This window comes from Epinephelus fuscoguttatus, linkage group LG2 (assembly GCF_011397635.1).
Source record: "Epinephelus fuscoguttatus linkage group LG2, E.fuscoguttatus.final_Chr_v1".
Lineage (NCBI taxonomy): Eukaryota > Metazoa > Chordata > Actinopteri > Perciformes > Serranidae > Epinephelus > Epinephelus fuscoguttatus.
In genome coordinates, this window is record NC_064753.1 from 26,593,391 (window position 1) to 26,620,178 (window position 26,788).

At 40.8% G+C, this 26,788-nt stretch overlaps 1 protein-coding gene across 5 annotated transcripts in view; it reads left to right on the forward strand.

Annotated features, from left to right (window-relative positions):
* The first annotated feature begins 76 nt into the window (after positions 1–76).
* The window catches only part of rnf111 (ring finger protein 111), a 37,028-nt gene continuing 10,316 nt past the window's right edge, over positions 77–26,788 (forward strand). Inside the window, exons 1-8 of one of the 5 annotated variants that reach the window (XM_049598000.1) lie at positions 77–331; positions 670–732; positions 4,691–5,644; positions 10,547–10,679; positions 20,770–20,924; positions 23,136–23,330; positions 23,563–23,951; positions 24,474–24,726. In XM_049598000.1, the coding sequence (XP_049453957.1) occupies positions 4,774–5,644; positions 10,547–10,679; positions 20,770–20,924; positions 23,136–23,330; positions 23,563–23,951; positions 24,474–24,726 (1,996 nt within the window). In that variant the 5' untranslated portion in view covers positions 77–331; positions 670–732; positions 4,691–4,773. Of the gene's footprint in view, positions 733–4,690; positions 5,645–10,546; positions 10,680–20,769; positions 20,925–23,135; positions 23,331–23,562; positions 23,952–24,473; positions 24,727–26,788 lie in introns of all 5 variants that reach the window. The other 4 variants (XM_049597991.1, XM_049598007.1, XM_049598015.1 and 1 more) reach the window with 4 other exon arrangements.

A 26,788-nucleotide genomic window follows, 5' to 3' on the forward strand; every position in this document is an offset into this window, starting at 1 on the left:
TTTATATTATAATCCGTATACAGACGTACATTCTCACAATTACACTGAGCTTCTCGTGCTCGTTTGTCGACACGAAACAGTTTGAGGAGAGAGTGTCCACTCGACATTGCGTATTTTTATCAACACGGTCTGCTTTGAAAAGTAAAAGGGATTAAGTCGAGCTGTCGCAAAGTGTCGTAAACGGCTGACGGCTAGCTGCGATGTGGCGCCCCCGCGTGGCAGCGAGGCCAACGGCTGTGTTGAATCTGTAGCCAGCGAACGGACGACCTGCTGGGTAAACAAGAGTGGATGCTTCGAGCGGCAGGAATGGCAAGTTCGTCGAGGGCTAATAGTGAGACATTTCTATCTTGTCAAACAGAAACACAGTAGAGAGGTCGTGCTACCTTTTAAGATTCGACAGGCGTCCGTTGCGAGTCAAAATGGCTGAGTATAATCGGGTATTTGCTGAGTGAAGTGGAACTAGCCTTTACGTTAGCTTAGCTCGTAGCCGTCCAGGGCCCATTGCCTTCGATTTTGCTGCTCGGCTCAGCTCGGGACTGTGTTGTCAGTTTCACAATCCCAGCCACTAACGTCCTCGGATCGCGATTTCTATGTAGGCCTGTCTAGTTGCAGTCAGGGTTAACATTCAGATAAATGCTCGTTTTCAGCGCTTGTCATTATTCCCCACAGGATTTAACCTCCCATGTTACTAAAAGGACGGTGACACAATTTGGAAAAAGGACTTAGACCCAGGTACGTGTTGTCTTTGTTGTCTTCTGTCTGGAGTAACTATGTGTCAAGCTAGGTGGCTAGCTGTCCACTTTGGTTTCTCTCGATTCGTTTTCATAATAAATCTCAACATAAGTTACTTAAATTGGATATTTTAAGTGCTTCTACATAACTACGAGTTTATGTGGCCCCAGTCCCTCCAGCAGCGTATGTGGGATACAGACAGACAGCAGCCGAGCTCATTGTAGGCGAATTGTTCAGCGTTGTAGAAACTATGCTTACCCTCACGTTCAGGCTCGATGCTGTGAAGCTAAATAAATCTATGTAGCTGTGTTTTTTTCGATTGCCTAGCCAGGGGGATTGGTAGTCGTTTCACAGACAGAAAGCACAGTGAGAATCGTTAGCAGCAGCTCAGCAGTCCTGTCTCAGTCGTACATCTTGAATTGGTTTACTGTTGCCATTTCTGTTACACCACACATCTTCTGATCTAAGTAACTGCGACTGCTTCGCTTGGTGGTATCTGCAGTATCTGTTACTCATGTTATTTGGCCCTTTGTATGAGGAATGTGTATTATTCAGCCTTGATGCATGGGGATTTTTTCTATCAGGGCTGTCCTCTGAGGCCCCTGAATTCATGCATGTCATTGCGCAGCTTTCTCTGTGGCATCTGAAGGACTCTCACTTATCAGTGAGTAGTATATAAAAGCAGATGTGACTTGGGTTTAGCAACATCAGCCCTCTTTCATAAAAGTTGCAGCTTCAGGCCAGCGTGTTGTCAGGACAACCAGCATGTTAGTATGAGTTGTGAATATATAATGAGATGACATTGCTATGTGCGTTTTCAGTCTTTAAATATCTAATGCAGTACTAAACAGGGGAACATCACATACACCTTTACAATTAATGCAGTCTAATACAAATACCCTGCAGCAAACACGACCAGGAATGTTGATGTGTTGCATTTTTTTTCTGAGACTGAGCCAGAGAGAGGGAGTGAACTCTCAAAGTTTTGTAGCTGTCTCTACATGAGTCTTAAATTTGCTAATGACCCACATTGGAATAAAATATCTTACAGTGTCTTAAATGCAGTAGTTGGATGTTTATATGTTGACCATGTTTGTCAGACTTTGTGTATAAGAATTTTGATTTAGATGAAATTACATAAAGATGCTGACAGATGCAAGACATCCACATTTGATGTAGTCTCAGCGAACAATGTGGATGGTACAAGCAAAGCATTGCTTTTTATTTTCTTGAGTTGTGTTACATCACTTGTGCTTCCAGATGGCCACATAGACAGGGTCAGTACAATATGTTCCTAAATCACTTGCTGAAATAGTAGCTCCATGATTTTGTTTTCTGATTACATCATATCAAGAAGTGTGGTTGTCTTGTTGCTGTGGGCGATATCACCACGTGCATATAGTGCACAAGCCTGCACTTTTCTTCACACAGTCCCAAACATTTTTAAAACGCAGTTCATTCACGGACATCACTGCAGATATGCAACACCATTTGTGAGTGTGTATAGAGATAGCTCTACAAATTTTGATCACTGCAAGTAGGAGCGGTCAAATATTATGCTTCTGCTTTGGATTTTTTAAAATCATATATATATTTATATTTAGTCTTCTCAACCACTTGAACCCTGTTTGTGTTTTTGATTAATACAAAACTAGGATCTGATTCACTGGATCAGTATCGAGGCAGTAATAGATTAGTATTAGGTATGTTGCCTGATCTATTACAGATCCCTGGTGTATTATACACCTTGGCAATCCGAGCACTCCACATATTAAACATTGAAAAACAAGCATTTCACTCTATTAAAACAGTGGAATTGTTTTCTACACACTAATATCGCAAAATCTTGCTTATGATAACAATGGCATCACACTTTGGGGATCGGTATTAGATAAGTGATACATTGCAAGAAAGTGCTTTACAATAGGATATCTGTGTAACTGAAGAGGACTACAGACCAGTAAACTATAACAGTTTTCTTAGACGCAGCAATCAGTAATATACAGAATGTATTCATTGTATTAAAAGAGCTTTTCAGGTTTATTGACACTTAGGGCTACTGGGAATACTGTTCCCCAGTATTGTGATCTTTGTCAGTGCTAACACCACTGTTGGCTGGCAGAGGGTGAGACATGTGCTCATCTGAAAATATGCATAAAGCTCAACAGAGGCACAGACTTTTGTTGTATTTACGAAGTAGCCTACATTTCAGCAACGCTGGAATGTGGCATTGCTCTGGGAGACCTTACACTGCTGTGAAAATTCTCCCATTGCAACATGCCTAAAGAGTCCCTTCCTCCTGGTGCACATAAATATAGATATAACTGTCCCAAAACTCATGACATAAATATGAGAATCAGTTTCATGGTGGACATCCCCTTTATTAAAATCCCATCTTTATTTAGTGTGATTGATGCGTTGCCAAGAATCAACAATAAAGCAAGCACATCAGTATTGACTCACAGCCATGACTTTTGACTCAGCCTCTGGGTATTTATTTTCTACCTTTAATTGGCAGCTTTGGGTCACACTGTCTTTATTTGTACCAAAAAACAGAAAGACTGTTAGTGAATGAACGTATTGCCCCATGTTGAACACCATGAATACACGACAACACGCTGTTGTTGTCATTATGAAAATTATGTTTTTAGACCCGTGACATGCAAGAAAATAATATTAAATAAAATTTTAGTTAAAAGCAAGTCTGATATGCTCTGCTGTAGGCTGTTTTTTTAAATGGCTGATGTTGAACAATTCAGCAGCATAAAGAGAACTATGATCATCACATGATCTGCATCGTAGGAAAAAAAATAATTATAATGACCTGGATGAAAATTTAATAATTGTAATTTTATTTATTTTATTATTTATCATTATTAATGTATTGTATCTATGCTCCTTAAATTCTTTTTTTATATTTCTTCCGTAGCTTTTGCAGTTGCTTATCTCTGTATTTATTTATTTATTTATTTTCAGATTCCCCTGTCACCTAATTTTACTTGTAATTGGTACAAGTAGGGATAGGTATTATCATTTATAGTCATTTTAAAATGTTGTCTTTTCTTAAAGGTATACTATGCAGATTTGTCCACTGTTTGTAAACATGCTTGCCAGCGAAAGTGAAAGTAAAAGCCAACCTCAGATTCACTCTTGTTTGTGTTTTGCCTCACTATATTTATGTTTTTCAGAGCTGTGTCTCTTGGATGCCTGCTGCTTATGGTCTGGCTCCTGGTCGCTACCTTTTTATAGAGGCCCGACATCACTTGAGTGCTGTGGGGGTACACGCCCATAAAAACCCCAAACACAAAAACAAGAGGAAAATAGAAAAGTATTGGCAGAGGGCAGAGTCTCTGCAGAAAAATAGTGAATCATAAGTGATAATTTAGACGGCTTAATCTTGCATGAGTCCAAACATTGTTTTATGGGGAAGTCCTGCATAGTATATGTTAAAAAAAAAAAAAGTCAAACAAGTTTTGTCTCCAGTTTAGCAGAGACTGAGATAGTTACATTTAGTAATGGTCATTTAACTGTTGTCCATGATGATTTTATGTATAGAGTCCATAATTTTAATATTTATTCATAATTGTAACACACTGAAGCAGCTAACTAGCTTTGTCCTCTGATCAAACAAATTTGGTCTGATTATTTAACATATGGAGTCAAAGTTGATCTCGACAAGCTGGCTGTTTTATCACTGATATCCGAATTGGTCATTGGTGACGTTATTTATTTACCTAACAGTTAATTTCAGCATTGCATTTCATGGATGAATGAGAACACAGAAAACTTTTAGCGCATTGATCAGACTTATATTTAGATGTGATGTTTTGAAACTGGTCTTGATTTTCCAGAGCTGTTGAAAGACCTTAATCTTTTCACTGACATAATGATCTTTCATTTCATATTCACGCAGTGACTTGTGCTACTGTAACACTTTTCCCTTCGTCTTCTGTTTCAGATTTTGTGAGATGCAGCGGATAGACGCCTAGGAACTGATGCGAGTGCATTTGCTGTTTGCCCTTTGAGGACGGACCTGCCACCATGAAGAGTGAGGTGCCATCTGAGGCCCCCAGCAGACAGGAGCATCTGAAGGAGCCACTGGTGAACCCAGAGCCCATGGAGGCAGCCAAGAGCTTCCCTAACAACATGGAGGTGATTGGAAAGAGCGAATTTGAAACCCTGTGTGAGTCCAGGCATCGGACCCTGAGGGACACAGGGACACACAGAGACTCAGAACGCACCCTTCCTGGGCGCAGAAAAAGAAAAGGCCAACAGGCAGGGCCGTCAGACTGCTCACTGAAGGAGGGCCACATTAGTGAGAGTTCACTGGCCACTCAGCGTGCCCGGGTAGAACTTTTACAGCACCCCAGTGAGGATGAGCATAATCACGAGTCCTCTTTTAGTGACTGTGCTTCCTCCCCTTCCTCTAGCCTGCGATTTGGGGACTCGGACACTCTTAGCTCAGAGGAGGAGGGGGAAGGTGGAGCAACAGGGGGCCAACACAAGGCTCCTGCCCTGACAACAGGAGGAGCCGCCGGAGTCGGCCTGCGCCCTGTTCTGGGTCGAACTCGGGGGAATCGCTCTCATAAGTGGGTGCGGTCTGAGGCTGAGCCAGTGCTGCTGAAGCGGCCGTGTCTGAGCAGCCGGCGGCCTCTTCATAGGAAACGCTTTGTGAAAACAGCTCCTGGAGGGGGTCAGCGGACTCAGAAGCAAAAGGAGCGACTACTACTGCAGAGGAAGAAACGTGAAGTGATTGCACGTAGGAAGTATGCTCTACTTCATAGCACCAGTAGTTCCAGCGAGGAGCTGAGTAGTGACTCTTCCTCCCCCTCTTCTACCGAAGCCGAAGATGAGCTGTATGTAGATGTTAGCAGCACCAGCAGCCAGCCCAACAGTGCGACTGTAGCCACAGGTAATTACAGACCACCGCTCTATTACAGTTGAATTGTAATATCTTTATTGTATCTAACATATCTTGCTTTGCAGCATACATTATGTTTGTGTAGGCTATATCATATGGTTCAAAGCAGCAGGGAATACATACATAGATTTTACTGCGTGATTGCAGTGTGATCAGCATAACACAGTGAACCACAGAGGGTAGTCAGGATCAGTCATTATGTGTTTGTATTTTTAGGGGTGTCAAAGTTTGTGTTAGAATAGTTAAATATTTTATATATCCTTTTTATGGTAAACTGTAAAAGAAAGTTTAGATGGCTTATACAGTATTTTAGGGCCTTATTAAACTGTTGCTACACAGCATGGATTTAGTAAATATCAACAGGCAGAATAATACACCACGGTGTTGACATATTCATTTCTTTTTTTGTGCTGTTTGTTAAAAAGATAGGCAAAGAGGGGTAACATCATAGTTTTAACACTATAATGGAAACTATGTCTCCTAAAGCTCACAAGCACTAGGATCTCTAACACTGCAGAAAAAAGCACAATCCAGCATGAATTAACATTTTAATTGAAGTACATTGATGCACTGTGAATTAATATGCACTGAAAAGCAGAACAGAAAAACAGAAAGGGCTGGTGCCAGAGAAGTTCTAGTCAACATGTTGTGCAACCTGCAATAGGAGCTGGACTGAGGTTTTTAATCACAAAAAAAGTTGTTAGTGTTGTACTTCTTTAAATAACCTTAATAGGCAAACATTGTCATTTATCAAAATTTCCCTTCACTGCACAATCAGAATAAGTATTTTTTGTAACAGGAGTGTGATAATGTTAAGTGATCTCGCTAAAGCCCCTTTTCCACTGGACAAAATACCCACTAATACCTTTTGTCTTCAGTGGGAAAGGTCACAATTGGCATTCACTCCCAGGACAAATGACTCTGCAGTAGTCACGGTTATTTATCAGCTCTGATCGGCTTTGATTGGCTCCAGTCAGTGGTGATAGAAATATGACACCCAGGTGGACACTAATTTCTGGCCCCTTTCAGGCGCAATGCAATGACACAAATTCTCACCATCTCCTTCCAAGCAGTGCTCAAACGTCGTTCCAAATTAGTTGACACCGAGTTTGAAAGAAAGACTGCATAGAAACAGATATACACCAATCAGCCACAACATTAAAACCACTGATAGGTGAAGTGAATAACATTGATCATCTGAGTAATATTGTGTTCTGGCATATATGTGGAAGCCACTTGACATGCTCCAGCCAACCAAACATTGTGACAGACCAAGTACACCCTCTCATGGCACTGCCATCACGAGGGACCTGACAAAGACCTTAAGGTGTTGACTAGCCCCAAACTGGCACCGGCATGTCCCATGAATGCTTGGTCAGGTTGGGATCTAGGGAATTTGGGGGTCAGGTTGACACCTTGAGCTCTTTTTCACATTCCTCGGCCCATTCCCGTGCAGTTTTTGCAGTTTGGCACGACACATTGTCCTGTCATTAGGGAGTGCTATTGCAATGAGGGGGTTAGGGGCTTGGGCTTTCACGGTGTTTGGGTGGGTGGAGCGTGTCAAGTGGCATCCACATGAATGCCAGGAGCCATGATTTCCCAGCAGAACATTGTTTGGTAACTAGATGATCAATGTCACTCCTTTCACCTGTCAGTGGTTTTAATGTAGAGGTTGATCATTTAAAAAAGAAGTAACCATTGTAACACTTTCACTGACCTCCATTCTGCTTTCCTACGTTTACTTACCTGTTTTCTGGCACATTTGTGACATCAAATGTGATAAAAAACAACAAACAGAAAGGCATACTCATCTACTGCAGAGCTGTGAACACTATGTTCTATTGGCAATGGGAAAGGAGTGTATCACCTGTTTTTAGCAGGTTTTCCCACAGTAAAAAAGATGCATATACATACAGATTTTTGAGGGGGAAAAAGGTATTAATGTCTATTTACTGAAATAGGATCAAGAGTTTACAGGTTTTCATTCTGGGCCAGGTGATTTCATTCTGGCTCTCAACCAAAGAAGGGGAAGTAAAGGAAGACTCACCTTGCGTAGTGTTTGATTGTGGTGACAACATGCTTACAAACAGCTGTTCAGCTGCACATGGATGCATATTGCTGTTGTAGTGTCCCACTTTCACATAAACAAACAAGGTGAAAAGTGTAAGAAATTGTAATAAAGCTTTTGGCTCTCATGATAAATGTAGCAACATACATAAGACTATGGTCTGTATGTCTTTGTAATGGCTTTGGCACAGCTGATAAAGGAATAGCTACTCCCCTCTCTGCTTTTCATGGCCCCACACCTGGCAGGCAGTAATGAAAACTGCAGCCCTCTATACCTGTTGGAACAACAGGTTTATACAGCTCCTAAATCTAAACCATAGCTTTCTGCGCTTGTTCTCACTATCGTCTGTGCACCTGAAAGGCACATGCTATTTTCTGATCTTAAATTTTTCAGCATTTACAACAGGAGTCAGTTTATCTTTAAAAAAAACACCTGTACCTTGCTTCATCGTTTTCCTTGTGTAGCCATTTAGCCTCAGCACTTTCTGGCTGCTGTGGCCCTAGGGGAGAATGGAAAGTTAGTTGTTGTGCCTCCATGGTGGGAGGCAGGTGGGAGAAAACTCAGTCACTGTATAGTGACTGGCTTTGCATGGAAACAGCAGGTCTCTCAGGGAAAACAAGGCATTTGTTTACAGCATAGGAAGCATGGAGGCAAGTGATGAAACCTGCCTTTGTAAATGTCCAGAGTTGGAGCAGGTGTGTGATGTAGACAAAGAACAGTTTATTCCCACCTCTAAACTGAACAACAGAAGATATTAAATGTGAATAAACAATATCTCAGCAAAATCCACCTTAAATGCAGGTCCCATCGGGATTGTTGTCATTTTAGATACAATAAAAATCTACAAATTCCCTTATGCACACATCTGATGATTGGTTACACTGAATTGTTATCATCATCATCAGCAGTTTCAAAGGATGATTGTTCAGCCTCAAGCATATTGCATGTACTCTTACTACCAACTGATCAAGTGGCTGGTTGACTTAAGAAAATCATCACTTGGGATTTGACATGTTTGTTCCAGGGTTTGTTATATACTGTAGTCGTGTCAGGTATAGTAGTAGGAGAAGGAGGTTTTTTTTGTACCTATCATGCACAGGTTGGTTACAACTCCCTGCAAGTCGTAAGTAAGGTGTTGGGTGTTGTTTGCGTCACCTCATGAAGGCTTCACCAGAGTGCCAGGCAGCTAGTCTTGCAGAGGGTGCTAAGCAGCAGTTCTCAGGAGAGATTAGGAATAGAAATCACACTGGGGAGTTTATGGCACTTAGAGAGATGTGCATGAAAACTCAGTAAACACACGAGAAATGTAGCAGTGCCCTTAAATATTTTTGCCTCTTAAAACTGTTAACCAGCGTTCATAGCTTGTGCATTTTCAGCCATTGATCAAATTTCACAAAGTATTAAAGTACTAAAACCTCTATAATTTTCATATCCAGATCTAGAAATAAATGACTGTTTATATGTTTTTGCTTGCAGCCAATCACTGCAGATGTTCTTAGATTTAATGCGCTGTGTGATCAGCCCACAACCACAGCAGCAGATGTACAACCCCTACAATCTGTTGTGTGGTGAAGTTGAGCGTGGTGTATTTGACGGTGTTGGCAGTTCCACATATGAGATGCCACCAAAACTTTCCTAAGTATGACTATATTTTGTAACCAGATGTCACATGATGGGCATTGAATGAAGTAGGAAAAAAAGTATCAAGGGGTGTCGGTAACGTAGTGGATAGTGCCGGCGCCCCATGTACAGAGGCATCACCTCGTTGCAGTGGCTGCGGGTTCGAATCCGGCTCGCAGCCCTTTGCTGCATGTCAGTCCCCACTCTCTCTCTGTCTCCCCATTTCACTCTCTGTCGTGTCAATAAAGGCAAAAAGCCCATAAAAATCATCTTTAAAAAAGAAAAGAAAAAAAGTATCACATGAAGTACTCGGAATCGATATCGCTTTAAAGGCACTCGTAATGGTACTGGTATTGTAATTTCTTGAACAGTACCCAGCCCTTTAATGCATTAGTTCGAAAACAATAAGGATGAAAACTGTCTGACATGAAAGGTTAACTTAAGATTTACATTGAAGTCTAAAGAATGAGGGAGAGAATTTATAACTTTGACTCATAGACCAGATGCATGAGTCAGCATCTCTCACTTACACTGAGAAATGGTGACAATAATTAGAAACAGGCATGAGACTGTTAGCTCTGATAAACTTCTATTGTTTGCAAATATATGCTGTATATGATCTTCATCACTGGTGGGGACTAAAATAATGTATGTATACCTGGGCTGAAAGCCTTAAAATAAACCTGTAGATAAAGCTGTGTGTTCAGTTATAAAAGAAAACAAAACACACTGTGCTTAAGAAACGAATGACCCCATTGGCCTCCCATGGTCTTGGCAGCAGCTCCATTAAAAAATACATTAATTAGTCTCAAATTAGTTTGTTGTCACTTAAACTTGTTTTAACAGTGGTGCTCCTTGTGTGAGATGTGGGCAGCATTAATACGCATGCAGGATCTCTCGAGATAAAGTATTGACAGGGGTCTCCATTAATTGCATGTGGTTAGTTTAATTTGGAAATATAGATATCTATCTGATTGGAAAATATGAATACTGTTTAAAAGAAAAGATGTAGTTGTAATTATAGCATATTGCTGTCAATCATAATATTGAAATTAATGTTTAAAAAAAGTGTCAGTGCAATGAAGAGTAGTCAGGCTACACGTTAAAATTTTCTGTTTATTTTATTGTAGTTATTGTAGTTTCTTTGCCTTTGTCAGATTTATGGTGTATATCAGTACTATACTAAATTCAACTGGTGTGCTCAGGTGCCCTTGATGAGGATGTGGTGGTGATTGAGGCAACTCCAGCTCCAGCTCCTGCTGTCCCTGCAAGTGAGGAGATCAACGTCACTTCAACTGACAGTGAAGTGGAAATTGTCACAGTCGGGGATGGTTTCAGGTAGGCGCAGCAGCTTTTTCAGCAGGCATTGACATGATGTGCCTAAATGAAAAAAAAAAAAAGTAAACTTTTTTTCCCCTTCTTTGTTTTGTTAACCAGTAGACTAAATGTCAGCTATGTGGCCTTGATAACCTTAGGATATGGGACTTTCTATACATACTGACAACATAGTATCTGTCTTTTTTTTGTTTGTTTGATCTCAAGGCCAGCAGGATGGTTCGAAAATTAATCCTAGTAAAACTTTTAGCAAGATATACAGTACGTCAGCAGACAAGATAAACATGTTTGAGTACATTTATGAGCTCTAAGTGTGGACATGCAAGCCAACCTTAATAACAAGAAAACAAGTCAAGTATTTATAACAACTTTATAGCACATCTGTGGAACAACGTACAAAATGTTTTGTGATTGTGTGGTAAACAAGTTGTACACAAATGAAGAGAGACTATCCTGCTCAACAATGGACCAAGCACAGGATTTTTCCTTCTGTGGGGAACATCTACAGACTAAAAAGGTTTAGGACCTAATATTGAACCCTGGGGTACACCACAGTCAGTTCCCCCAATGTAGTTTTAGGTTTCAGTAGGCCTAAAGGACTGTAAATTAATCTTAAACTAGATAGAAAAGTTTCAGAATTGTTATTGTTTGTCAGAAATTTTCAGTGCATTTTTCTCTTGTGAGTAATAAGGACCGTTGGAGCCTGGGGCTGACAGACGTCTCAGTATTTTTGCATGACTGATCATGTGGTTTTGTTCCCCTTTCTGTAGAACATGAAGAACCCCGTTTCCATGTGCTGCTAAGCTTTATTGGTCATGCAGTTTATGTGTTGTTTACTCGGGTAGTCTTTGTCTTTTGCTTTTTGAAAAACAAGTTGTCATGTTTTATTATGTTTGCCTAGTATTAAAATCTGCTTTTTATGGGGTTGTGTATGTGAACTTGGATGTTAGTCAATGGTATGACTACTCTCAGTTACTATAACTCATCCTATAACAGAGTTTCAGTGTAGGGGATTAGTGTTTTCACAAGTCTCTCACACTTGTGATGGGCTCACGAACAAGCAACAAACGGAAGCAGTGAATGAAGCAATATTCTGGCAAACAAATGACTTTGGAAGAAATGGTGCATTTGGGTGTGCAGTGGAGAAGTGGATTGTGATGCAAGAGCGGTCAAAAGTTTGCATGGAGGGGTGTTGGTGGCTAAGTGGGTAGAGCAGGCGCCCCGTGTACAAGGCTGTTGCCGCAGCGGCCCATATACAACTCCAGCCTGTGGCCCTTTGCTGCATGCCATTCTCTCCCTCTCTCCCCCCTTCACGCTTAGCTTTCCTATCAATTGAAGGCAAAAATGCCCCCTCAATTTTTTTTTATTTTAGTTTTTTAAAAAAAATTCAAATATTGAAGTTAACATTGATTGTGAAATCTGAAGTCATCCACACCAGCAATGATAACTATAAGATAACGATGTGAGCACCCACAATGATAAACAATAATGTTATGTAAAGAGTAACAATGCTCTGCATACTCCAACTGTGACACCCTGTAAATTCAGATGGATTTCCGTTGTCTGTCAGGGGTTCTATTATTCATCAAATTACTCTGCCTATACTCTGTGAATCTGGGGTTAAACAATACCACACCCACCTGTCACTCAGCAGTGGCCACACCCTTGACTATGTATAACTTTAGGCCCATAACAATAAAGGTGTGGGCTATTTAAACATTCACCCTAGTACAGCTGTCAGGAATGTTTAAATAAGCTTCAGAGACCAGAACTGTTTGTTTGTACCAGCTTGTCAACATTTAACATGGGCGTCTATGGGGATTGACTTGCTTTTTGAGGTAGCCTCACGTGGCCATTTAAGGAACTGCAGTTTTGACACTTTGCATGGCTTCGTTCTTCAGCCCCAGAGGGTTCCGCTTGCTCGAAACAAGCATGAGATGGATTATCCTTTAAAGTAAAGGTTGTCAAAAAATGTCAACCATGATTTTTAATAGACACAGCAGTATGAGTTTTACACCAGTAATAACTATGCATGCACAAATAATTCTATGATACAAAAAGGTTGCTCACCGTGATATTTCTGACCACAAGCTCAGTACAGAGCTAATTTCCATCAGTCACTATATGTGAGAAACTTTAAAGGCCAATTTCCACCAGATATGTGTTGGTTGCGTCTGCGCTCCGGCACGGCAGCGGAGCCGATAGGATTCCATTCTAGTCAATTTGTGTGTTTCCACCAGCTGCGGCTGTGATGCGTTCCGGCTCCGTCTCAGCTCTGGCACTCCGGAGCCCTCCGCAACAGATACGCAGGACTTCTATTTTTGCCGGACGCCGGAGCCCAACGCAGCAATTCAGCACAGAGCAGATCGTGCGGGGCAGGAAGTCGTGCGCAGAAACACATTAAAACATCCGGTTAATTTTCAAAATAAAATACATAGTGTTCACGGCGGATCATATTTCCCTGCACTACACCTTGAAAACGTCATAATGGGCAGAGGCAGGCCTGAAGTCAACAGGTCAGAGGTTTTCTAGGGCGACAGACACTCACTGACAGCCCAACACTGACCAACAGCCGACCGTCAGCTTGGTGTGTCGGGGCCTCTGAAGAGATACCAGAAGAGACTGCACAGCCAACTTTATATCTTGGCAACCACAACATTGTATATTCTGCTTACACCTAACTGGTATGGTCCGTCTTTAAAGGTCTTTAAAAAGGATTTAAGAAATAAGCAGCAGATTAATAAGTGGACAATCTGAGAATTGGAACAGAGTACTCTATTTCTGAGAACTGCTAAATATTTACAGTGTTAGATTATTACATTAGATAGATAGCTCCCACTGTTGTTCTCTGCAGTCCTCTCCATTATCCTCACTCCACTGAAAATCTTATTTCCCCATTCTCATGATATAACTTGCCGTCTCAATACTCCCCTTGTTCCTCATGTAGGTAATAATGCATCTCAATTCATAAACCCTTTGTGTTAACCTCCATCTGCATCCCTTTTTAATCTTTTCCAACACAGTATCTTTTTTTCTTCCCTACTTTATATGAATGCATCAGTAACATCTGACAGTTCTTCCCAGAAGTGACTGCACCAAGCTTGGAATGCTATGGCTTGTCTAATCTTCCTGTTTTCCTGACTGTCAAAGATGTCCTGGCTCGCTAGAGAATGCAGGGATGAGCCTCCCTGAAGGGGGGATGGGCAGCAGGGGAGCAGGAGGGCGGGGAACCAAAGGCCAACAGAATGAGCAATGAAAGCTTTGTTTACACCGCCAGCAGTCCGGTTTTTGAATGTGTGTTTGTGTGCACCCCATGTCAATATAGGCACAGGACACACCCAGAATGTGTCACAGCCCTGTTTTTTATAGTGCAACACTGTGTTGAGGAAAACTCAATTAAATATTCATGGGTTGTTGTTTTTTTGATTGCTTGGTTGATAATTTCCTCTAATCCCATGTATTAATTTTTTTCTATGTCAAAATACCAAGTCCAAAATAATACTCACGTAAAACAGTTAAAAAGCATTACAAACTAGATCCTTCAAAATAATCAGTAGAGTTATAACAACACAGTTTCAACAGAAAACTAACATTATAACCTTTTATGGTGGTTTGATTTAGTGCAGGACTGTTGTGTTAGACTGCATTAGTATTAACTAAATGTTTCTAATAAATTGGCAGTGAAGTGTATGTTGTCCTATAAAATTAAGCTGCACAATGCACACATAGCCTCAAGTTGGCCATGACTGATAAAGAAATTCTGTCCTTCAGTGTTTTGTATGGTGTCTAGTAGTATGTTTTTTTTATATGTGTGAACAAAAGAGTGTGTGTCTTATTTAGGACAGGATTTGGACAGTCTCCTCTCCTTATCTCCAGCTTGTACAAACTAAATGTGGAAGTTCAAACACAGTTTTCAACCAACAGCAGCAAGTTAGGGATGTGGTGCCAAATATTAGTGAAATTGGGGCAAAGCAAAATAATGTTTAACCCAACCTTGCTCTTTTTACATTGCTCAGTGACACGCTGTCAGTTTGGATATGTTTAATTTAAATTGTTGGCTGTTATTTTTTTGTTCGTGTCGCTCAACTGTTGTTCACTTGCAGTGCACCAGGAGAACATTCCAGTGTTTTAACAGGGCAGTGTGGGGTGTGTTTGGCAGCGGTTTCACCCAGAGCACACTGAGTTACAACAAACAAGGATTATGTAGCTGATATGCAGAATCAGTGCAGGGGCTGATGAAGGCTTTTTAAAATCCATATCAGCTCAGGACATGCATAGTGGTAGGGTCACAAAACTTTTTAAATGTCATTGCCAGTGTAGATCCTAACTACATATAAAATAATAATGCTGTGTCTGTAGTTGAGATGGCTACAAACAAACAGGTATGAAAGTCACTTGCAACTACAACTGATCCACCAAACATCACATCCATCTAAAATACTAACTTATTCCACTCAAGTCGAAGAGGACAGATGTTCAGTTTGCTGCTGTAAAGACAGGGTGAGTTTAAAAATACATTTGTGAGACAGTTGTTAAAATTGTTTATGAAAGAAAGCTGATGGTATGATGTAGATATTTTGTATTTATATTTCTTCTCATGTGTATACATTGAGAAGAATGGTCCCCAAAATGTACAGGGCCCTGTATTTCTGATGAAATATTTTTATGTTTTTGCGCCGGCGGTAGTTGTGGCTGGAGGCATTGTGTTTTCGTTTTTCTTTTTTTTAAAGATATGTTTTTGGGCATTTTTGCCTTTAATGTATAGGACAGCCAAGTGTGAAGGGGGGAGAGAAAGAGGGATGACATGCAGCAAAGGGCCACAGGCTGGACTCGAACCCGGGCCGCTGTGGCAACAGCCTTGTATATGGGGTGTCTACTCTACCACTAAGCCACCGATGCCCCTGAGGCATTGTGTTTTCATGGTGTCCGTCCGTCAGTACATATTTCTGTCTGTCTGTTCGTCTGTCCATCCCATTCTCATGACCGCGATATCTCAAGAACACCTTTAGGGAATTTCTGCAAGTTTGGCACAGATGTTCACTTGGACACAAAGATGAATTGATTAAATTTTGGTCTTCATAGATCAGAGGTCAAGGTCAATTTGATTTAGTCTGTCTCCATCACATTTTTTCAAATTGGCACAAATGTTCACTTGGACTCAGCATTGAACTGATCTCAATGAGGTGATTGAAGGTCTCAAAAGGGTTACTGTGACCTCACAAAACATGTTTTTGGCCATAACTCAATAATTCATTCACTAAGTAAATTTCACACAAAGGTCTAATAGGATAAAATGATGATGTGATGACAATTTATATTCCAAAGGTCAACTTTAGCGTCATAATGTTCTGCAAAAACACTTTTCTGGCCATTACTCAGTGTCATATCTCAGAAACATCAGGGGAGACATTTGGTCAGATACTGAACTGGTGACACTAATCTAAAAACTGTGCTGATCTGTGCTGCTGGGGGGAAAGGTGTGTGTGTGTGTGTGTGTGTGTGTGTGTGAGAAACATCCGTGTTTTCACAGACATGGATTTGAACTGTAAGTGCAACTTGATTGGTTCGCGGAGGCATACAACCATGAGGCGGTAATTCTAGTCTTTATATTACACAAAGGGATACGCATTTGTATACAGCGAGTTCTCTACTCAGTGCAGTAAGTTAGAAAGTGAAGTCATTGTAACCTGAATTGTGATGATACTTTCATCGTTGCAAAGCTTGATTCCTGAAATTGTTTACCACTCTTACACAATGTTATTCCTGCCTTACCAGTTTACTCTATATCACTGCAGTGCTCAGCCTCATCTCTGATCCCTGGGGCATGTGGCTCACATCACCTAGGCTTGGCAAAACCTCAATTTTGCTAAGCCACCCATTCCCATAGTGTTCATGTTTACAATGTACTGTTTTCCTCTTGGCTACCCCCCTCTATGCCCCCTACCCTCAGGAGATCATGGTGGTAAACAGATATTTACAAAATAATCCCAGGTCTACTTAATTAGGAGCTCCTCCCTGGTGGTTAGTCCTGCTCCCTGGGAACAACCCAGAGCTGAGGAGCCTGGCCAATTATACACCAACACAACAACCATGTGCCCCTCTCTGCATACCACCCTCGCTGCTGTGTGTTTTGTGGGTTGTCACAACTGTGTGTATGTGTCTGCATGCGAATGGGCACAAGTTTGATTTAGCAATTTGTGAAATATGAAAGTTAATAAGCTTCCTCCTCTACTCTACTTGCATTGTGCTGCATGTCTCACAGGAAATTGAATTGGAAGCAGAGAGTATAAGCTGATGGGAATCCCCCTTATCACAAACAGCAGTGAAAAGGCATTTCCTGCGTTAAAACATGTCTGAGGAATGTGATCAAAGCCAACGTCTTTCAGCATAAAGAGGAAAATATCAATAATTTAACCAGTTCATAGCATTACATAATATTGTTTATGATGTTTTACCCAGTATACTCTTAAAGTCTTTGGACTCATGTATTCACATTTGATCATCTAACTCTTAAGATACTAAATATTTTTTGTTCCATCATTCCAGTTATTTACGTCATTAAAATACCTTTGAAACACAAAATCATAAAAAAAACAACATATATTTCTTGCTAATAACTTCTTACAGGCAGGACAAAAAAATGAATTCAGTTGGTTATTTTATTGCAAAATATATCAAGTACATAATTCCCACCCATCTATTCCTTGTACCCACTTTTTCCTGTTGACAGTGATAGGGAGCCTGTATCTATTGGGGGAAGGTCAGGGCAACACAAAGGCTACGACAAAGAGACACATTATGTTACATATGAGCCAGTTTAAGGTTTCCAGTTCACATAACCTATCTGTTTTTGGTCTGCGGGAAACTTGGGCTAAAACAGGAAGAAAAAATCATTCTGATAAAGATTTATTGAATCACTTGATACTTTCACAGGCCCAGTCCACACAGACAAAAGTATATTTGTACATGTAGCTTTTTAATACATATGGGACTTTCATCCACATGGAAACTGACCAAAAACAAAACTTTTATAAAACTCCAGGGTAAAGATTTTCAGAAACTTTTCAGTGTCAACATGTAGACAGCAAAAGAGAGACCACACCGGGATGCATGCTATGCTAAGCTAGCACATTGCAAGATGGTCAGTAACGCCAGAACTCCAGACCAGAAACATAACATCCTCCAATAGCCTACAGATCTGGTGTATTGAGCCACTTTGGTTTCATTGTGAAATATGATGGCAATGGCAAGGAAGTGGTGGATAAACAACAACTGTGCACACCAAGCCAAATAATGACCACATCCTTCAAACCAGGGGACGAGAGCCACTGTGCGGTGGCAGCCTCTGGGTCAACAGCTAATGTTAGCACAAAGCACACATCGACAGCAATGAGCAGCAACTGCCGGTGGTTTGGGTAGCCGATTTGGTCAGAAAGACTACGTTAGTGATGGCTGTTTAGCTTGTGTGTATAAGTGATAAGAGATCATACTTTATGTTAGTTTAAATTAATAAATGAATTAAAATAACATAAAAGAAAAAAATTAAAAACCATGGCTATTTCTCAGGCATTTTTATTTTTTTGCTGTATCGAAAACATACTGAGCCATGACACCCCTGTATCCTATCAAACCAAACTGTGAATTTTGTGAACTGTAACACCCCTATACTGAGGCCACTGGTCGCTTTTTTATCAGGCCTGTGTTTGGCCAACATCATCTTCTTTCTTTTTGTGTGGCTTTAGTGTTACAGTTATATTGCTGCCTGTGGGTTTGGCATACTATTTACAGCACTTCAGATTTGTTTTTGCATTTTCATTTGGACAAAGATTTTTTTCATAATAGTCTGTGGACAGGGATTTTATTTTAGATCAAAGGAGGGGAAAACCCTGTTTACAAAAATAGCCTTGTCTGTGTCAACTAGGCCTTATGGTTTTATTATTTAATCAATAAGAGTCACAGAGCTAGTCCATGGTTCAGGTTGACACACCTAAAGCTCCTTAGTTACGATGCAGTTGTGGTTTACAGTGCAGAGCTTTTGGCACTCAGTACACAGCCTTGTCCCTCTGCTCCTGTGCATTTTTTTAAACACTCTAAGGGAACAGCAGTGAAATCCCCCAGCCACAAAGCTCCATGGTATCAGGCTTTATGGCACTCCCATATAGTCTCTAGTCTCTTGTCCCTCGAGCTTATCCCTCCTCCCTCTGATCACCTGGCTTTACGGCACTGTGGGGGGAAATGCGGCTATTCCCTTGCCTCTCACTCCAGTCTCAGAGAGCAAGGGGTAGAGCGACAGGAGCCTTTGAGAGAGAAAATTAAAAGGAAGGAAAGAGGAACGGCCAATGACAGGGCAGAGGTGCAGAGCATTCGAGCGAGATATAGGAAAAAGGAAGGTGGGTGGAAAGAATGGGAAGATTTAGATGGTTGTTGTAGATGCAGAGTTCCATAATGGCATCGTCCATACAGCATAGGCACATAGTCCTGCCAGAGTGATTTGATACTCAACAGAAAAATCATTTTGGACCACAGACCACAAACAGTTTTGTTACATGATGCACTGTGATCCACAAAGCACCCACTTCAGTTTCAGGTGAATGTGTTGTGTTCATCTAAACCTATCGTAAGTCTTCACTGGCACTCTTTTTTGAGCTAAAATTATATATATGTCCTGTTTTAAATTTAGAAATACTTACCTCATATGGCAGCTGGATTCTCATGGTATCACATGTAAATCCATCTTGTCGGCGCTTCCAGCAGCTCAGTAGGGAGGGCGGACATACCATGTACAAAGGCAGCATCCTGTCTCATCCTGCATCAAAACTGTCTTGTCATTAAAGGCAAAAAGCCCCCAAAAATAATCTAAAAAAATCTATTTTGTCAGGCTTCAAGTAATGTGTTTGTGTCAGTCAACATCCTGTGAGGAGCTACTGGCAGCTACAGGCGTGGTTTAGGTGTGTGCGACAACAATGGATGTAAAAACGAACTGGATACAGCATTGGAGGCGGAGCCCCATTCACCTGTTCATTACTATAAAAGTTGCTCAGTGGAGTATGAAACCAAAAACGTTTGACTTCCAGGTTATTAAATTAATCGGATCTTCCGCATTGTTGGTACCATAGAGCAAGCACGCTAGAGACTTCTGCTAGCTGAGCAGCTAACTTCCAGTTTAGCTCTCTGCCAACTTGAATGGGGATAGACTTACAAAATGAAATGAACAAATCCGGATAGTGAAGTGAGTCATTTTGCAGGGGCTGTTACGCTCAAAAAATGTATCCACTGATTTTAAGATGTCTCTTTCCCAATGTTAGTCTGTGGGGAAAAAGACAGATAGTTCATTCAGTCACCTGCCGAGTATTTTTTGAAAGTGCCTGCCCTTTTTCAAATAGTTTTCAATGACAGCCTCTCAGATGGTTCTTTGTAACAAACCATCCATCAAGTTAGTAAAATACAAGAGTTTCTTGTTATGGATTCCTTGGTTTGTGCCTGTTGTCTTGCTACAAATACAATTGTGTACACTGAACAAGGGCTTTATAAGTAATCATGTAAGGATCGATCACCATGTTAGCTTCCAAAATGAAATAAACTGCATCAGGTGTAATATTGACACTTTGCACTCAGAGTGCTCTGCTGCACTAAATCAAGCACTATAACATTTCATTACTGTGGTCATTGAGTCCTGTCAAACACAGATGTACCAAAGATGTAACACATATAACACACATCCAAACAGGCCAGAGACATTGTTCATGTCCGTACATACACCGGTGCTTTTCCTGCTGTAACATGTCAAGATGTCTGCCGTGAAGAAAGGTCAGTTCTCAGTTGGTTAAAAGACTGCAGTAAGAACTACTGTACTCATCAGGTAGTAAGACCAGATCTAATAGCTTCTGTCAGATTTGTCCACTGTTATGTCCTCGCTTACCTTTGCCCCAGCAGGCTTTTGTCAAAACAGCCTCTGGCCTGGAAATGAGCCTGAGAGTCTGGCTCTGGCAAAACAAATGCTTCACTGGGAGCTGTGAGAATACTCCTGGTCAGATAAGTGGTCCTCTACTGCTGTTGGCTGTAATAGGTTTTTTTTATGTTTGTGTGTCTACAGGTCACGCTCAGTGGGGGGTATTGGCAGGATTTGGGGTAATAGTTGCGCCCAGAATCGTCTCCAGGAATCACGTGGACGTCACAGACTTTCCACCGTCATCCAACCACTGCGTCAGAATGCTGGGGAGGTGGTGGACCTCACTGTCGATGAAGATGGTAAGAACAAGGGAAATGTCTTTTGTCCAAGTATATTTTAACTTTGTCCATTTAAAACCTGGGTCATCAAAAAGGGGCTTGTGAACCCTAGGGGTCCTCAGAGTTACTGCAGGGGGGTGCCAAATTACTGCTTGATAATATAAGTTTTTTTTTAAATCAAATTGTGTCTGAAAATACATATTTAAATGAATCGAACTAACGCACCTAGCCATGCTACAGCTGATGCTGACTTAGCAGCTACAGGGAAGCGTAAATGAAAGAAGACCTAAAAATATTCAGACAATTGTCTTAAATGCAAGTTAGTTTTAGACAAGATATGCAGTAAGGCATCACTGCTTCATATCTTTCAACTAAGGGGTCCTTAGCCTAAAAACATTGGAGACCCCTGGTTTAAAGGATCACTAGGTATAGATTGACTAGACATCTCCCCTTTCAAGTTATCTGCCGTGTGTCGGCAGTGATGCCTTGATATATTGCTACATCTTTTGCATCATATATGTGAAGGCCATAGACATTATTCTTTTATAACTTAAAGTGATCTGTGATATTAGCTCTGAATTTTTACAGTCAAATTCATGACAAGGTGGAGAAATAATATGTTGTAATATAATAGGTTGACATGCAGCTATGTGTTGGGCTGTATCACCCTGGGTGTGTCGTAGATACATTTTTAAGATGCTGCAGAGCTTCTCATTAATCTTTATTTAGATATGAGATAGGCACTTTATAGATGACTCAAGGAGTAACTAGAGCACTCGGAGAGCGTAGACCTCCGCCAAGCAGCTTGGATTTCCCGCCATTTTATTATTTTATCCACTTCGCTTCAACTGATCACCACCAAAATTTTATCATCTGTTCCTTGTCCCATCATCAGCCTTTCCTGAAAATTTCAAAATCCTTTCAGAACTTTTCGAGTTATTTTGCAGACAAACGGACGACGAAAACATAACCTCCTTGGTGGAGGTTATTAATGTGCTCCTAATCCTAACTGTTTACTACAAGAATAAAATGTATTCAGTGACTAAACATTTGTCTGAGACAGAGTGATCATAGAATACAGTTTCACAAATGTGCCAATGATATTTAAGATCCAAATATTTTAGATCCTAAACTACTAGGGTTGTTATTATGCCTTTCATATTAACCCAAATGTGCATCAATTAACCACTCAGCAGTTAGAATCGATTTTGTTGTCCTACATTAACCCTCTTTTACTATATTTTCTGTAAAAGGGCGCTGCTCTGTAACCATTGGCATTTGTGTGACTCTCTTTATGAGCTCACACCCATGACGGATAGTAAAATTATGGAGAGCCGAAGTATTAGAGTATTTGTATTTCTTAGGGAAAAGAAGGGAAATTAATTTCTGAATCTGAAAAGCAGATGTAGTGCACACAGTGGAATGCTAATAAGGTCTGTTCTTCTCCTCGGCTTCTAAGCCTCTGCAGACAAGTACACACATGCTGCAGTCCACACTAGGGTTATTTTTTCCAGACAAAGTGTCAAGTTGGATTTTAGGTTGTCTACATGTTGTCATATTAAACTCATAACTATTCTTGTCAATTTATTTGAAAACTGATGTTGCATAAGAGAAATTTTATTAATAGTGGGTTGATTTAGTGAACAAAACTCACACAAGGTGGGCTTCCATCCACCTCAATTTGCATATCAAAAACGCAAGCATATTGAAGTACTGCAGAAAAGTTTAAACGCTACAGACAGAAAAAGTTGTTTTGGTGTATCAATAAAATTGAATGCAACTAATTGCAATGGAAACACATTAGTGGCACCAGACTGGAAAATCAGCACCACCCATCACTTATCTCAATCTACCAACACCAAGTATTCGCTTCTCAGTAGCGGACTGAAAAGCACGTTGCATTTTCTTTTACTGATTTCTGAAAATTCAGTTCAAATTTGCACTTTATTTGGATGGAAATCCAACTAGACCCCCAAATAAAGACCCCTCCCCTTGTAGTGAGATTAGATTTTATTATGAAATATTTACAAGTAAATTTTATTTAGGATCAGTCATTCTTTTTTCTGTCAGTAACTCAAGAACTATTGTTTTGTCAAGAAACCATGTGTTCTTTTCTCTCTCCTCTTTGAATGCATAGACTGGTGAAGCAACACCTTTAGTTCGCTCTCTGAGCACAAGTGTCACTTATCCTCCTTTTCTTAATTATCCCCTGCCTTTTTTTCCCCTCCACAGATCTCTCAGTTGTGCCAACAACCTCTGGCAGCATTCACCCTCAGACAGTCAGGTCGTCGTCTTCATCATCTTCCCATCATGCCTCTACCTCAGAGCTCAATGATGCCCCAGGCCCTTCCACTAGCTGCCCAGGCTCAATACCTGAAAGTATGCACACACAGAGGCCAAGTGGCTCTACGCGCACAGCCACAGAGGGTAAGACAGGACATGGTATGTTGAAACCAGCTGCTGTGAACCATTTCATTTTGACACTTTTGCTCTGGGGCCCCTTAGGTCCAAAATAACTCCATTTCAGCTGCTGGTATTACTTATAATGCTTATGAATTAAAGTGTGAAATAGTATATATTATTGTTCTTTTTTTCCTTGAAAACACTAACCAGCTGTCTGATCCTATACTTTTCTAACCATATCCCTTATTCCCATCAGATGACAGCAGACCAGGCTTGTCAGGTACAGCAGGAGAAAACGCAGGTGCAGCCATGCCCAGACTCCCATCCTGCTGTCAGCAGCACTCCCCGTGTGGAGGGCCCTCCCCTGGTCACCTGTCCCTGGGCCACTCTCATTCAGGCTGCTTGCAGGCGTCGTCCTCTCAGCAGACCAGTGGCTCCCAGCACAGCCACGGTCATAGCCACAGCAATGCTCACCACTTCGTCCACCATGTCCATCACCCAGCACCACAGCCACCGGGCACCCTGCCCTTTCAAGAGCCGAGCTGCCCTGTGGAGCGACCCAGTGCTCTGCCCGCATCCTGTGCTGGAGTCAGCAGCAGCAGCAACAGTAGTAGTAGCAACAATACAGCCCACTACCATGACCAGGTATGGTATTGATGCATTCATTAACAGTACACTATCAGCAGCACATAATACAAATTAATGTATGATAAGTAGTACTTAAATATATTTGTTTTATGTGTGAGGAGATAGGATGAAGTTATAAGTGTTAAAGCATTTAAAATAGTCTTGCTGTGATGTCATACTTTGCCAACTTCCTCCATTACTATGTCAAAGCTTCACTATGCATCATCCCACTGTCCTCCCTGTCAGTTAGTGAAGGTTATAGTCCAGCACTTGTCACTAATCAACATGGATGCTCTATCTCTCTATCTATCTATCTATCTATCTATCTATCTAACAGCATTTAGCTTGAGACTAAAGCAGGCAGAACACACTAAGTTTCCCTCTATACATATTTTTCTACTCAAAAAGGAAAATGCAGCAGTGAAAATATACAATTTTAGAATACATGGTATATGACCTGAATTTCGTATGACTCATTTAGCATTCCACAGGAGAAATTTGGCCCTCCTCTTTCTATAAATCTTCGCCTTCCTTCCACAGCAAACTCTGCCAGTGGACCTGAGCAACAGCAGTGTTCGGAGCGGTGGAAACAACGGGGCTAGTTTCCATGGCAGCACCTCGGCCTTTGACCCATGCTGCCCAGGCTCCACCTCACGGCCGCCTGCTTACGTTTCCCAGGCCACCCCTGGGCCCAGCCAGCCAGCTGTGGTGGATTCATTCAGCTCCTCCATGGTGGCTCAGCCCCAGCCACAAACACAACCCCAGCCCTGCAGACATTACATGCACCCCTCCTGTGAGTACAGCGCCTTCGTGCAGTGCAGGAAATCAGACGTTCACCACGGTTTTTTCAAATGTGAATTTTAAAATCCCATTTAGTCATCTCTTGTTGTAGTCAAAAATAATGTCAACATGTTTTTTTTAAATGTGTCAGTGTTACTAAGCAGTGTCTGGTTCAGTGTAACCATCTGCTTTGCCTGTGATAGAGTGCTGACATAACTGCTTTACAAAACATTTGATTGGCTGTATTGAAATAACGTCTCCATCTATGTAGACACGAAGAACCAAATTCTGTAGAATTTATGCATAACTAGAAGAGTGCCATCCTGAAGTAAGAAAATATAAATTTCTCCATTTTGGTTTCTGATTTTTTTCCTCAAAGGAGAACAGAGGAAAGTGATTTACAGAGCAGACATGTGAGACAAAAAAAAATTCAATTTATTTTCAGTTGCACTTTCAAGTTTCAGCTACTGCATTTGGAAAATTCACTCATTTGCAGTGCCATATCACTTGTGAAAACTGGCAGCCAGCCACACTTCTCAAACCTAATGCTAATAGTAATTAACAGAGCCTGGTTGTTAATGTGCCAAGTGCTGTGGGAACTGTACCAGAAGTAGTTAATTGCTCATTTTACTTGGAATAGCTAGGATGGAGAGTGAAGCGCTGTGACAAGGCTGTCTGGTGGGGATGTAGTAAGAGAGTTAGTTGCTGCTGGTGCCCACGCTCACCTCTCTCTTGCCTGCCTTTCCTCCTCATTGTACTGCTGCTTGGACAAGTGGCAAGGAAGTCTACACCAAGAAGAGCGGAAAACAAAAGAATAAATTAATATTTATCAAGTGGATGACTCACAGTGGTGAACTGATCTTTTTGTCTTTGCCAGAGAACAGAGAAGGTTTCAACAATAACAACAAAGCTACAGAGCCATCATCTTTAAAGGGATGGTTTGGATTTTTTGAAGTGGGTTATGTGAGGTACTTGACCTACAGTAGATGTCAATCGGTGCACTCCTGGTTTGGAGAAGCAGACAGCAGTGCCAACACAGAAGTTCAGCAATATACTGCTGTGGACAGGAGCAGCAAAATGTATTTTAGCTGCCTAAAAAATTAGTATCAGTTTAAGTGGACCTTGTATTGAGAATATGTGCACTGCTTTACCTTGACATGAGATAGCCTCTTTCCTTTGGCACAACATTTTCTCATCTGTAGAACTTCTGTATTCCTACACGTAAGCACCACCGTGCAGCGCACCGCATTACACTGCAGGGCTCAGTGGTTTTGGTCAGACTTTCAATGGCTGTCGGGTTTTTGTGATTTCCTCAAAGGATAAGTCTGGTGAAATTTTTCATTAATAACAAATTCCATAAAATGACCAACATCAAAAACAAATATATTCAGTGGGCGTTGAGCATTATTTATTTATTTATTTAACTATTTTGAACAACAATGTATATTAAGTACTAAACTTGAGAAAGTATGAGAAAGTATCATGAATTGACAACAGTTAGTTTATTGACATGCGACATATGCAACATGTTCCAATCTTTGTCTTTTAGAGACTAATCTAGCTTTTCTGTGCAATACAATAAAATATTTTTAAACAAATATAAGTTAGTAAAAGCTAAATGTACACAACACACTTAAGTAGAACAATAAAATTATACTAATGTAACTAATGTTATTCTTTTTTTATAGTCTAAGTCCTCCGTCAAATATTCTTATTGGTTTTTATCATAATAGACAAATTCACCCTGTTTATTATTCTGTTTGTTTTGTCAAGTTTTAGTTGAGGAAAATTCAACATTTTAGTCATATCATTGGCACATATTACCTTAATTATTTTAGTCTAGTTTAGTCAATGAGAACTGTTAATTTCCTAGGGTTTTTTTCTAATATTGAACACTAATGTCAGTCTAGTTTACACAAAAACAATTTGTCATTTTTGTAAAACTTATTTCACATAAGGTTTTAACTCACCATTATCTGGTGAAAAACGCAGGTTGAATTATTAGGCTTCTTGCTACAATGTCATGTTTGGATCCCCCTGCATATAACCGACACTCATAACATAGACTGACACAC